Genomic DNA, 13,510 nt, shown 5'->3' on the forward strand with positions numbered 1-13,510 from the left:
ATTATCTACTCTAACACTTTCAGAAATATTTATTAAGAATATTTTTTTCAAACTTTAGGCTCTCTTAAATGAATCATGTATGCAGTTGTACATTTTGTGGATGATGAAAGCGTAGAATGTGTCCCAAAGTCATGGCTGGAAGGGGTAAGTATAAACAATTAACTCTTTGAAAGCATGAATATTTACCTAGTTTTTGTAACATGATTAAAAAATCAAGAGTTACATTTACTTTATTTTCCATGAACAGAATATGTCTCGAATTATAAGTAACTGGAAATAATTACTCGGTAATCATTTACAACTGAACATTATCTGCATATATCAAACCGATTTTGTTATTTACTCAACACTTTTACCATTTTTATCTTATTTCTTTTATTTGAAGCAATACTGCTATTGGCCATCCTCTAATGCAAAGAGAAAAATACATAAAATGTCCCTGCCAGACAAAGACAACTGGCAAAAATATAGATATAGGAAAATTGGTCAAGGTGGGGTTTTTGGTTGCATTGTAAAATTCAATATTTTTTGAGACATGACAAGCACGAGACAGTCTTTTATGACATAATAAATATATTTTTATAAAATTATTTTGAAATCAATAAACAGATTATGAGGACTATGAAACAGCCAGAAAGAACCTGAAAAAAGCAGAGGAAACATCAAACCTGGAAAGTGAGGAGGATTCGCGGAAGAGGAAGCAACCATCAAGATTAATAAGCGAGTCAGAAAGTGGAACAGATATTGAAAGTGACACAGAAGGTAATTTATTAACATTTGATCAAGGACCATAGAAGCAATTTCAGTCTGAGGGACACTTTCCAACAGAAATTCCCTCAAAACCAAGAAAAAGTCAGATTTTATTAAGGAAGATGAGGGACCGGGGGGGGGGGGGCACAACTGTAAATAAACGCTTTGTTTTTTTTTATTGTATTTTATGTATTTTTAAAATCATTGGAGAGGCACAGTCCCCCATTACCATCTCACCCCGATTCCTACAGGCTTGTAGTCAGTGTCAGGTTTAGCTCAACTTATTGTATTTATTACATACTACATGTAATACTATCATATGATACACAATAATTGTTTGCTTAAAGAATATTTTTGTCTTGTTAACAAAGGTAGAATGCCGTCTCCCCCAAAGACAAAATTTTCACAGAGAGAGAATCATAAAAGACATATAACACCTGTGAAGAAAGCATCAATAACATCATTACAAGATAGTTCACCACTCTCTCCATCACCACCACCACCATCTTTGCCAGCTAGGAAACATGACCTAGCCACAACTTCAGTAAAGAGACAGTTGCTAAGTACAAGTACAGCAGTTCGTAGGTCTCCAAGGTCAAAAACAGGGGTTTCAAGCTTCAGCACTGAGAAATCTCCACTGAGAGTTACAAGTACTCCATCAGCATCTTCAGCTGGAGGTGCTATGTCATCTTCATCTAGAAGTACTTCTTCATTTTCTCACCAAATACTTGGTATGCTATTAAATTATTTGAAGGTATATTGCATAATTTGAATTATTTGATTAATTTAAGTTTCATTTATTTTTCTTTAATTTAATCAACTTATTTTAAAACTGAATTTCTGTTATCAGCAAGTAGCGATACTGGAACATCTGCGACAAAGAAATCGGGAGGAAACATTTCTGAGTTAATCCATCAAGGTGTGTAAATTTAGTCCTGATTGTATAATGACTTTATTTTCAATCTATAAAAATTAAACAGTTCTTTCTTTGTAAGATTTAGCGTCTTGAGTTAAACATACATCTTAATTTTTTTCATTTTATTTTCTAGATGATAAAATTAAGCAGCTTATTTCATTCCAAATTTCAGTTATTTCCAAGATAGATATTCTACAGAAGGACATATCTGCCATCAAAAGTCATTTAGTGTCTTCTGTGGATGTTGATTTTGACACCATTGAAAGCTTGCTACCATCAGGAAGTAAGCTTAATTCTGTCAGAGAGGTAGAAGACTTTCAAGAAACATTAGATGACAGTTCTAAGAGGAAACTGGTAAGGAGTAAAATGTACATTTTGCATTTGTTTTTGTAGAACATGTTGATTAAAGCATTTGTTAAGTAAATTATCATTTACATGTATTATATCAAGATAAGTGTAGGTAATATTTCATTTAAATCCATGTACTCCATGCGTATATATACAGTGAAACCTGTCTTATCCGACATGCTGCGGGAAATAAAATCAATGTCGGATTAGGCAGTGTGTCGGATTATCCAGTGTTTAATATTTCTAAGCATTATCATTAGTGTCAGATGACCTCATACAAAAAAAAAATCATTTCTCAATAGGTTTAGAGTACACGAATATTTAATTGTCAAAGTGTTTGCATTATTAATTGTGTGTTTCTTTGTTGTATAAAACATACCTGATTAGCATTTCTTTGAGAAACAGCGTTTGTGATATAGAATTAGTAACTCTGTAGTTATATACGATGACTTTTTTCATGGACAAAACAGATGGAACTGCCGATTGCTTTGCGATGTTGCAATTTAATTTTTTACGTATTGAAAGAAGGTTTCTTTTAAACAGATTTTCTCCATTGTTTATTTCTCAACATAGACGGTGCTATTAATACCGTCACGCGACTTTTTATACAAACGGGACGTAACTCTAAAAGATTGTGACTGCGATTGAATTTTAATCAAACAGGCGTAATATTTTAAAATTTATTGGACAACTTGAAGCGGTATTTTTTGCTTTCCGCTTCATTCAGTGTATATTATATGTAACCCGGAAATGAAACGTTTTCCATTAGACAAGATGCTGCCTTCAAATTGCGTATGGTTACACAGTAGTTCGCCGTACTCATTTTTTAAATTTTCATTACATGGCTTAACGAAGGACTCTGACTGCATATTTGATTTTAATTTCAAACTAAAAATCTTATTTATTCTGTAAGGTAAAGGCGATCTAAATATCATGTACTATTTTAATTTTCTTTTGCGTGGATGCTATTTTGTCAATGCGAGAATAAAATTGATAATTACAAAGAGAAAATTGCCTAATTTTTATTTTCAAAAACTGTTCATTTAATGCTTAGATAAACACTTTCAATCTCAAACGTGTAATTAACTACTCTCTAAGAAGACCAATCTTGTGACCAAACGGGACACTCATGATACCTGGCCAGCGGCTAATTACGGTACACCAATGTAACTATGTCGGATTACTCAGGTGAAATCATAAAGTAATTATCTAGTTTTATTGACAAAAAAGCTCCGGAATTCGGAATGTACAGTGGTCGGAATATACAATGTTTTATTCTATATAAATTATAAAGATTTTTTGGGGAATAAAATATGAGGTCGGAAAGTCCAGTGTGCCGGATTGCACAGTTGTCGGATTGGACAGTGGGCACTGTATTCATAGCATTTACAAATGTTTTAGATAAATGCAATGGCCTCATTGCAAGGTGGAGATAATGCCGGGGAAATATGCAGGGCAATAATGCGGTCTGTGATGACAAACAACTGCATGAGCCAGTATAGTGGGACCGGACAGAAAGGGAAAATTGCCTTCATCGGCACACCCCTGTACAAAATCATCCTTTGTAAGTTTAACACATAAACAAAACAATGCAACAAGATTGGGATCATACATACACCAAATATCAATAAAATGTTAAAAAAAGAGAAAATAATAATAAGAAATTCATAAATATGTTGAGCTATAAATGTTGTGATAGTAAAATTAAACTGTTTTAAGTACATATACTAATTTACATTTCTTACAATGTATATCATTTTACATTTTAAAAGCTGCTGCTCGCAAAGCATCAAAAAAGACAATCCAATTTGAGACGATCAAAAGAGAGGTGTTAGATGTCTTACGGTTTGCGCCTTACCTTCCAGGAGGCAGTAATTATTCTAAAGTATGTATCAAGTCTGCTGATCAATCTGATACTTTGTTTCTTAGTGTAACTGCATGTATACCAAATATGTATTAATGAAAAAAGATCATACTTAATATAATTTTACGATGTCCCAATGTATTGATATGTTAAACTAAAAATAAACAGTATAAATTAGAAAACATAATTGTAAAGTTAACATGCATGTTCAAATATTTGTTTTTCAGAGGAAAGGAAAGAAGTCAAAAAGTCCCCGTGTAGAGGAGTTCCCTACAGACTCCGAATAAAGTTACCAACTATTTTCATATTTCAGATTAAGTAAACTTTTACTAGTTACATGTAGAAAGACTTTTTATTTTATTAACAGTGTAGGTGTTTAAAAAAATAGTTTTTTTGTGTTCTATTAAGGAAAGGTTCCTTCTTAAAAAAATATTAAAATTGAACAGAACATTGTGAAGTAAAAAAAAATTGACTTTTTAACATTTAATAAAATTGTTTGCAGAAAATTGTTTGTTAAGTTCTTAAATATCAAATGTTTTTTTTAAATGTTTTCCAAACGTTTTTACAAAATGTTTGCAAAACATTCCTTTTAAATGTTTGCAAAACGTTTTTAAAAATGTTTTTAAAACATTGCATTACAATGTTTTTGAAAAATGTTATGATAACGTTTAAAAAACCACACAAAATAACGTTGTAACAACGTTTCCGAAAATGTTTTCATAACATTTTCACAACGTTTTCATAATGTTATAATAACGTTGTTGTGCTAACTGGGTACATCTCTGTAACTCTCCCCACCCTCCCCCAACCACAATACTTAAATATAAATAACAACTCTATATTTTTTTGCGAAAATATGTGATTTCCCAATTAATTTCATCTTGACGTTATTCTGTGCAATCAGTTTAAGCTGTTTTGCACAATTTGGCCAGATACATGTATGCTATCTTTCTTAAATCTCCGTTTCAGGTCCCTGTGGATTGCATCAACACTCCTGTATTTGTAATAAACTTTTTTTTAAAATTGTTTTCTTAATGCCAGTGATCGTTGTCTCTAACGCAAATGTATATACATGTATATACTCTGTCTTTCATAATCAATAATGATAATTTTGTCTTTGACGAATAAGCCATTTTTCAAAAAGTGATAAGCAGGCGCGGATCCAGGAATTTTTTTCCAGGGGGGGGGATCTCAGTCAAATATAAAAATAGAAATTTCTTGACAAGCAAAAAAAAAAAAAATAAATAAAAAAATAAAATAAAATAAAATAAAAAACTAAACTCCTTTCCCAAAAGTGAAAAACCTATTTGGTGGGGGTGGGGGTTAGTCGTTGACTTCTAAAGCTTCATACCTATGAGTTTTCAGACCTAGATCCGCGTTTTCGAGGAGGGGGGAGGGCGTTTTCTAGTTGGGATGCATGGTCACTTTTAATTATACATTTTATAACTCTGCAAATTCCAGGGGTGGGGGTTTGGACCCCCCGACCCCCCTCTAGATCCGCGCATGATAAGTGAGACATTCTGATAGATAGATGTGAGTCCTATAGTGTGTATTTTATTGACAATTGCATGTATATGCTACATGTTCTGAGGAAAAAAAATCATAAATACATCACATTGTTACGGTAACTTTTAATTAGATATAAACTACATGTATTAGATAAAGAAAATTGCTTCCTATGTCTGAATTATACTTGAACTTAGTGAAAAATTTGACATCAAATTTTTCCGTTCCGTTCCGCTTTCCGTTCCGCGTTTTAGCAACACCCGTCACTCAGGTGACCTATTGCTATCCGTTTTTGTCCGTCGGCGTTCGTCGTTTGTCGTGCGTTAACATTTAAACATTTTCAGCTTCTCTGAAACCGCTGAACCAATTTCAACCAATTTTGGCATGTAGCATCTATGGCAGAAGGAGAACAAAATTGTGAATTTCATGATCCCTGCCCCCCTGGGGCCTGAGGGGTGGGGCTAAAACCACCAAAATTAATGCAATCTTTATAAATCTTCTTTACTCCTGGACATCAAGCAGTTAAACTGTTGGCATGATTGTAATAAGCATTGAGCCCTCTACCAAAATTGTGAAATTCATGGCCCCTGAGTCAGGGGTTCTGGCGCTAGGGCGGGGCTCTAATGATCATATAGTGAAAATGTAGACTAAGTAATTCTGTAAAAATCTTCTCCTCTGCTCCTGGGTATTTAGCCGATGAACTAAGTACATAGTTATGATGAGCAATGGTGCCTCTTCAAAAATTGTGAATTTCATGGCCACTGGGTCAGGGGTTCTGGTGTTAGGGGAGGGCTCTTATGATTATAGTGAAAATGCCTTAATTCTTTGAAAATCTTCTCCTCTGCTCCTGGGTATTAAGCGGATGAACTAAGTACATACCGTATAAGTGGAAATTTTAGCGAGACGCAAATTTAGCGATTTATCTTTTAAATAATGGTAATTAATTTTTATCGACAATCAATTTTAGCGATTTTAAAGTGCCTACTAAAGAAGCTATTACAAATAAAACGCAATTAATTTTAAGCGATATTCAATTTTAGCAATCTCAACACCCACACTAATAATGCCAAAATTAAATCCTCGCTAAAAATTCTGCTTATACGGTAGTCATAATGAGCTAGGAACGGTTTTTATTCAGTCGAAAAAATTAATACTTGTTGAATTCCACACAAGGTATTCTTTTTATAATTAATACTCTAGCTCAATTTATAAAAGATATAAAGCACCTGTGATGTTAAAATATTTTTGGATATAAGCACGCATTCACTCATCCACATACACGCACGTTACTTTATCCCCTATAACTTTGTTACGAAGGGATAATAATACCTCATGTATTTTCTGTATCACCGAAAAATCTAATGGTAAATAAATTCAGATACACCATGATGTGTAAACTTTTTTGAAGTTTCATTAAAAAAATTCATAATTAATAAAAATAAACAATCTGTTCACTACCTGCAAGGGGATTTGTATTTAACTTTTTTTTGAATACTTAACAATAATTAAGTTTCCGTTGTTTATACAATTCAATTTCTTTGCCTGTCTTAGGTATGGAGTAGAAACATAACAAAGAGGCACATAATGATGTCAAAGGATTGTTTTATGAACGTTTATTCCGTACATGAAAATTTAATTTTTTTGTCAACTTCTTACTTTTTTAAGTAAATCACACTTAATGAAAAGCGGTAATAAATGTTTCTCTACTTTTTTTTTTTTTTTTAAATTTTGAGGCACCTGTGCCCTCGACGCTACTGCTGTATCACTTGAACACAACAATTATTGTTCATCAGTTGTTAAAAGGGCCGCTAATCTAAAAAAAATCAAAACATTATGGTTTATGTATATATTGTATAGTTTGATCAAAGAGATGGTTGTACTGCTCTTGGCTCTTTTATATATATATATATATATATATATATATATATATATATATATATATATATATATATATATATATATATATATATATATACTTAACGGACTTTTCTGTGAAATACAGTTGCATTACCATTTGTATGAAATCTATTGGAAATTGAAACCGAATATTTTGCGAGACTTAGCAGGCCCTTAGAACGCCGGGGGGGGGGGGGGGGGCGGGAGAGGGGGCCTGTCCCCACTTTCTCTGAGTATAGTATTTTGCTATAGCAAATTTTCCTTTTATAGGTGCTGGTTCCCCCGTCCCCTCCCCCCCCCCCAATTCTTGTTCTTGTAAGAAGGATCACTGGCAAATTCAATGATTTGTACAGACTGATAAGTTTTCCCCTTTTTTCTGCTTGTTAGATTATTTTGAGGAGTTGCCCCCCCCCCCCACTCTTTAGTCAGTATAGGGTGGTTTTTTGTTGTTGTTTTTTTCCTTTTTTGCTTGGCGGTTTTTTGGAGGAAGTTGCCCTCCTCCCCAACTTTTGAATTTGTACCTGCTTGAATATGTGTATTTTACCATAATCAAGGTAATCTGTTCATCTTCCTCTGTAGCATCAGCTAACCTGACACCTAAGCTTTTCATATTTCGATGCGATGAAATGTAATATTTACATGTAATATTATATTCTTAAACAATAATTAAATACTACGTCCAACACACATGTTTATACTTTTTTGGTATATGAGGCGATTCGGTTAAAAGCAATATCCCATTGAATGTTTGTGACTCTACCACTCTAACTTGACTTTCATAGGCGACTTAGTATCTGCTTTTGTCTTGAAAGCTAAGATAAAATAGACAAACCATTTTTTCCTAATTATTGTTTCAAAAAATAACAATTTGCCAGAATCTCGAAATTAAAGAACATGACTCTTATTTTTGCCTGTTACTACACGACTCAAATAGAAACATTTTTTTTTCTTTCGAATCCGAAAGATGTGTGTGCTTTTTTAATCATTTTCCTTCAGTATCCCGACATCAACGGAACATTCATAAAATGTCGAGATATCCGGGGTATCGAGATACTGGTATCAGAGCTGAGAGTCGACGTCCAAGATTTCAACACGAAACATGACTAATTTATTGCATACAGATGTACATGAATTCAACAGTCAGCCAAAAAAAAAAAAATGCTTTTTCTAATATATTTTATGGCTATCAAAGTTTTGCCTGAACTCCGTTTTTTCCGCTCGAAACATCACCAGTGTTAATTTTTTTTTTCATCTTTATCAAAATTTTAGATTTCTTGATTGTCTTTGTTGTCTTACGACAGGTGTTGTTGATGTTTTTGATTTCTTTACAGCCTAATCTATTGTTTAATCTGTTGTTTCTTCTGTTTCATGATCATTTTAATCCTAAAATCACCGTCGATGTAATTGTCATTTTCTTCAATATTGATCATAATGCTAATATCAGAAACTACTTTTTATGTATTTATTTGATCAAATGTTTCAAAATGTTTTTTTTAAAATCATAATTTATTGTTTGCAAAATTTCCGTGGTATCCCCCTCTTCCATTTTTCCCTTCAGCATATTCTCTTGCTGTTAATTTAGCAAAGAATTATCTATATCTGGGCCGTTTGCCCCCCCCCCCTCCTCTCATTCGTTGCTGTAGTAGAAGGTTCGAATCTCCCATGATACCAATATCTATACCCCCCCCCCCTCCCCCAAAGAAGAAGATTGGTTCTTTTTTTTTTCAGATTGAACTTTTACCGATTGCTTTTTTATTTGGAGATTTTTTTTTGCTTTTCAATGATCTCTGCCCCCCCCCCTCCTCAAAGATACATTTTATATCGACGCTTCACCCTGAGCTAGTCTAACTGCGCATATCGATATGATTAACTGTGGATTAAAATGGGTAAATACATTTTACATGAAGGTATTTTTAAGAATAAAGAAGTGTACATGTGCATTGATCTCTCTTTCTCTCTGAAAAAAAAATATACGAGTATGTAGAATACCATTTAATATTAAGACTTAGTCTACTGAATAATAGTCAAATTTGAACATTTGCAAATTGCTCAGAAAACAAATATACAGTATCTTTAGTCATAAATCATATATACACAGCGCTATAAATCGTCGTAATTAACAATATGAGTTCAAAGTTGCGTTTAGCTTAATTATGTGATATCAAGTTAAATACTTAAACAGAATGATTAATGTACTACTGTGTAATTATATTATTTATTAAAAATTTCCGCATCAAATTTCATATGATTTAATGTTTTTCTTGCAACAAATGGAAATCCAATTTTATTTCTTGTTCACAAAACGCAGTCGACAAAAATTACTTCCCTGTTTACAATGCCGCGACTTTGATGTCGTTTTCTGCACATTGTGACGTCAAAAGATAAGGGCCCTTTTCTCAAGACGGCAGTCATATATATATAATATGTTTACAGTGTGACCGTTGGGGCGAGCGCAGTTGTACCATCCAATTACACTTGTAAACTTTGATCCGCCTCTTCAAACTTCCAAACCGCACGAGACACAGTCTAGACTGTGACGTCATATGACGTCGGAATTCACGGAGACAGCCGAGCGTCTGGTTGAACGAGACTACAGGCCTAGTGCAAACTTTAATGAAATACATTGTAGAGTAAATGCCATTATTTTTTTTTGTTAATTTTAAGCTCTCGGGAAACTGCAGACCTTTTATATTTTATATTATTTTTATCGCCATTATCGCATGGAATCCTGGTAGTGAGGGAATTCTGGGAAGAATTCACACTGACATTTGCGTGACGTATATGTCATTCCGAATTTCCTCTGTTCTTACACGTTAGTCTATTGAGCTCGCTGCGCTCACTATAATATATATATAATATATATACAATATATATATATATATATATATATATATATACATATATATATATATATATATATATATATATATATATATATATATATATATATAATATCCAGGAGCTAGAGGCAAACTAGATCAGTGTTTTCAGAGATAACATTAATTCACTGAATTATCTTAGTTCTTTAGAATGAAATAATTGTTACTGTTGGATGCTGGATTAGATTACGATGCTGTAGACTTGTGGATGGTCATAATAAACATGATAAGAACTTGTGCTTAACTTCTTAATGAGATCCAACCCCATTTTTAGCTCTACTGGTCAGAGATCAGAAGAACTAATGCATCGGTAAGGTGTCCGTCGTCCGTTTATCTAGCTGTCTGTCTGTCCGTCTGTAAACAATTTTTCAAAACGCTACTCCTCCTACAGTTTAGGTCCAATTTCAATAAGATTACGTAGACAAGTACACTATATCAAGATACTTAATTCTATATATCGGTTTTTTTGATTTCGACAAACGGTGTTGCCACGGTTACTAAAAATAGAAATTTCTTTCTTTCAAATTGCAACTTTTTCTACAGTTTTGGTTCAATTTCAGTAAGACTTGTTAAATAAGTCGACTATACCAAGATATATAATAATCTTTATCAGTTTTTGATTTCGACAAACGGTGTTGCTATGGTTACTAAAAATTGAAATTTCTTTAATATTCTTTCACAATACTACTTTTCTTATAGTTTTGGTCCAATTTCACTAAGACTTGGTACACAAGAAGATTATACCAAGATACATAATTCTGTTTATCGGTTTTTGATTTCGAATAAACGGTGTTGTTATGGTTAAAAAAAATTGAAATGTCTTTAAAGTTCTTTCAAAATGCTACTTTCCTTACAGTTTTAATCCAATCACAAAAGTAGACTATACTAAGGTACATAATTCTATATATTGGTTTTGATTTCGACAAACGTGCAGCCATGGTTACTAAAATAGAAACTTAGAAATTCTTTCAAAATGCTACTACTTCTACAGTTTTGGTCCAATTTCAGTAAGACTTGGTACACAAGTAAACTATACCAAGATATAGAATTCTTTTTTATCTGAGTTTGATTTTGACTGATGGTGTTGCCATGGTAACTGAAAATAGAAATTTCTTTGAAAATCTTACAAAACGTTTTTTCTAGAGTTTTGATCGAATTTCATTAAGACTTGCTGCACAAGTTATTTTGCCAAGATACATAATTCTTTGTATCAGTATTTGATTTCAAGGAAGTTGCCATGGTTACTAAGAATAGAAATTTCTTTAAAATTCTTTCAAAACATTACTCCTCCTACAGTTTTGGCCTGATTAGACATTTACACATGTAGGCTATGCTAAGATACGCCCTTCTTTTTTTGTATAAGTATACACGCCAGCAGAGCTACAGTCTCGTAAGGTTTACTTTGTTCTATTTGAAAATACGAGTTTGTAATTAAATAACATTTTTCCAGTTTTTGTCTTGTTAACCATCAGAAGGAATTCTACAGTATTAAATGATCAGGGAGACACAGAGAAAACTATTGCCCTTCAAGTCTTAATTATAGCATGGTAATTGCTTGCAACTCTGACAAATATATTAGGCCACTTGAGTTTTGGCTAATGTATGAAATACAAAGTTATTGAATTCACTGTGATCTTTAAACAGCCACATAATATTAAATTTCTAATTATATATATAAATATTAATAATGTATCAATGTATTTTATAACTGAAATGAACCTTTCTTGAAAATAATATAAGTTGATTACTCTTTATTGTAGATTTAGTCATCAAGACATTCCAAAATGACAGAATCAGGGACCACAGTTATTTGTACATAGACAACTCCACTGGGTCACTATTTGTTGGTGCTAGGTAAGATTAAATCAACATGTACATAGACAACACCACTGGGTCAAAGTTTCTCCAGATTGTTGTTAAAAACCATGTTTACAACTTTCAATCTCACAATCACTTAGCTGTGACGTTCTACAACTGCTCAGTTATGATGTCACGATCTACAGCACCGCATGTATAACGAAAAGGCAGAGGCAAATCAAAGAAAATGTAATAAACCGAGAATTCAATATTTTGAAGTGGAATTTATTTCACTCATGCGAGGAGATTTTTTAATATTTGCACTCGTGAATACATAAAAAATCTCTATGTATTTATTTTATATTAATAGTTATATGCACATAAACATTTCCAATGGGTCAATTTTTAGGTGTACTTAAACAAGTCTATTGGGTTTCATAATTAATTCAACTCGTTTATTGGTGCTAGGTGAGATGGGCTTTAATGATAAATTACATATGTAAGAAAATGTCACTTTTTTTGCTTTGCCCAAGTAAAACTATATTTAGCAGAATATTGACAACTCAACTGCTCACTATTGGTATGTTTACTTACTTTCATTTACATAGACATTTCCATTGGGGTACTTTTTGTTGGTTCATGGCCAGGACTTATTTTTGATAATATCTTGTTTGGATTTTTCCACCCACTGACGATTCTTTCACATCCTTTTTTCTCTCTACATTTAGTTAATAATCTTGGCATCATCTATAAAGATTATCATATGACGGAGCCAGTAAGGATGATCCAGCTTCGGCTAATATCTAACTTGTCATTGTTTCCCTGAATCTATTAGCCTTTACAACCACTGTGACATGTAACTAACATTGCATTGTCTTATAGAAATCCAGTCAGGATCATGTGATCAAACTACAGTGTAGGCAACATATGCTCTAATGCCAGATTATGTCTTCATCAAAATCTATAAATTTATACAAAAAGCTTTTGTTTATTCATACCCCACCGAACCACTCTAAAATTACATGTAAATTTGTGTATAATGTGAAAGGACATTTTTGCAGAAAACTTGGACATTTTTATAAAAGCGTACTGGACATTTGAGTTTACCACATAATTAAATCTATGTATATGTACACAAAGATCTTATCCAAAAAACTTAGTGATGATGATTCTTGAAGAATGATACTAGTTTCAATATCCTTTTAATATTGTTTTGTTTGTTTGTTTGTTTGTTTGTTTGGAGGGCTGCGCAATAATATCGATATTCAGGTATAAATATCGTATTGCTATACGTTTTACCGATATACCCGCAAACTGCTTGGGCTTTAGATTTCTTAAGTAAAATATGAAATTTAATATGCCAGGAACGTTTTCAATCGTGCCAAACAGTACCAAACTGCAAAGTTGCTGTTTTATGGTTGCATTTCATTCCAAAACTGTAGTGAAATCAGCAACAAAAATTTTGCAACAATTTATTTATACTTGTTTTACACACGTTGCTTAAAGAGGTTAATAAAATGATTTTAACTTTTAAACATTTTTACTGTCATTGAA

General features: G+C 32.7%; 2 protein-coding genes across 2 annotated transcripts in view; both read left to right on the plus strand.

Moving 5' to 3' along the window:
* LOC133188237 (semaphorin-2A-like) overlaps nt 1–13,510 on the plus strand; it is a 57,378-nt gene that overhangs the window by 5,948 nt on the left and 37,920 nt on the right. The window contains exon 2 of the mRNA XM_061323615.1: nt 11,920–12,013. Coding sequence (XP_061179599.1) covers nt 11,920–12,013 — 94 coding nt within the window. The remainder of the gene's footprint in view (nt 1–11,919; nt 12,014–13,510) is intronic.
* Nucleotides 420–4,243, plus strand: LOC133188704 (uncharacterized). The gene is made up of 8 exons (XM_061324205.1): nt 420–491; nt 610–762; nt 1,122–1,481; nt 1,601–1,669; nt 1,839–2,020; nt 3,416–3,578; nt 3,787–3,899; nt 4,106–4,243. The coding sequence occupies exons 1-8, from the start codon at nt 434–436 to the stop codon at nt 4,163–4,165; spliced, it is 1,158 nt and encodes a 385-aa protein (XP_061180189.1). The 5' UTR covers nt 420–433; the 3' UTR covers nt 4,166–4,243.

The sequence above is a fragment of the Saccostrea echinata genome, unplaced genomic scaffold (genome assembly GCF_033153115.1).
Source record: "Saccostrea echinata isolate AGI-Se365-2 ecotype Australia unplaced genomic scaffold, CSIRO_AGI_Sech_v1 ptg000016l, whole genome shotgun sequence".
Taxonomy (NCBI): Eukaryota; Metazoa; Mollusca; class Bivalvia; order Ostreida; family Ostreidae; genus Saccostrea; species Saccostrea echinata.

Coding starts and splice junctions, on each gene's coding strand:
- LOC133188704 (XM_061324205.1), top strand. CDS start 434: ATGTCCCTGCCAGACAAAGACAACTGGCAAAAATATAGATATAGGAAA. Junction 1,482..1,600: donor ATTTTCTCACCAAATACTTG/GTATGCTATTAA, acceptor TTCTGTTATCAG/CAAGTAGCGATACTGGAACA. Junction 1,670..1,838: donor TTCTGAGTTAATCCATCAAG/GTGTGTAAATTT, acceptor TCCAAATTTCAG/TTATTTCCAAGATAGATATT.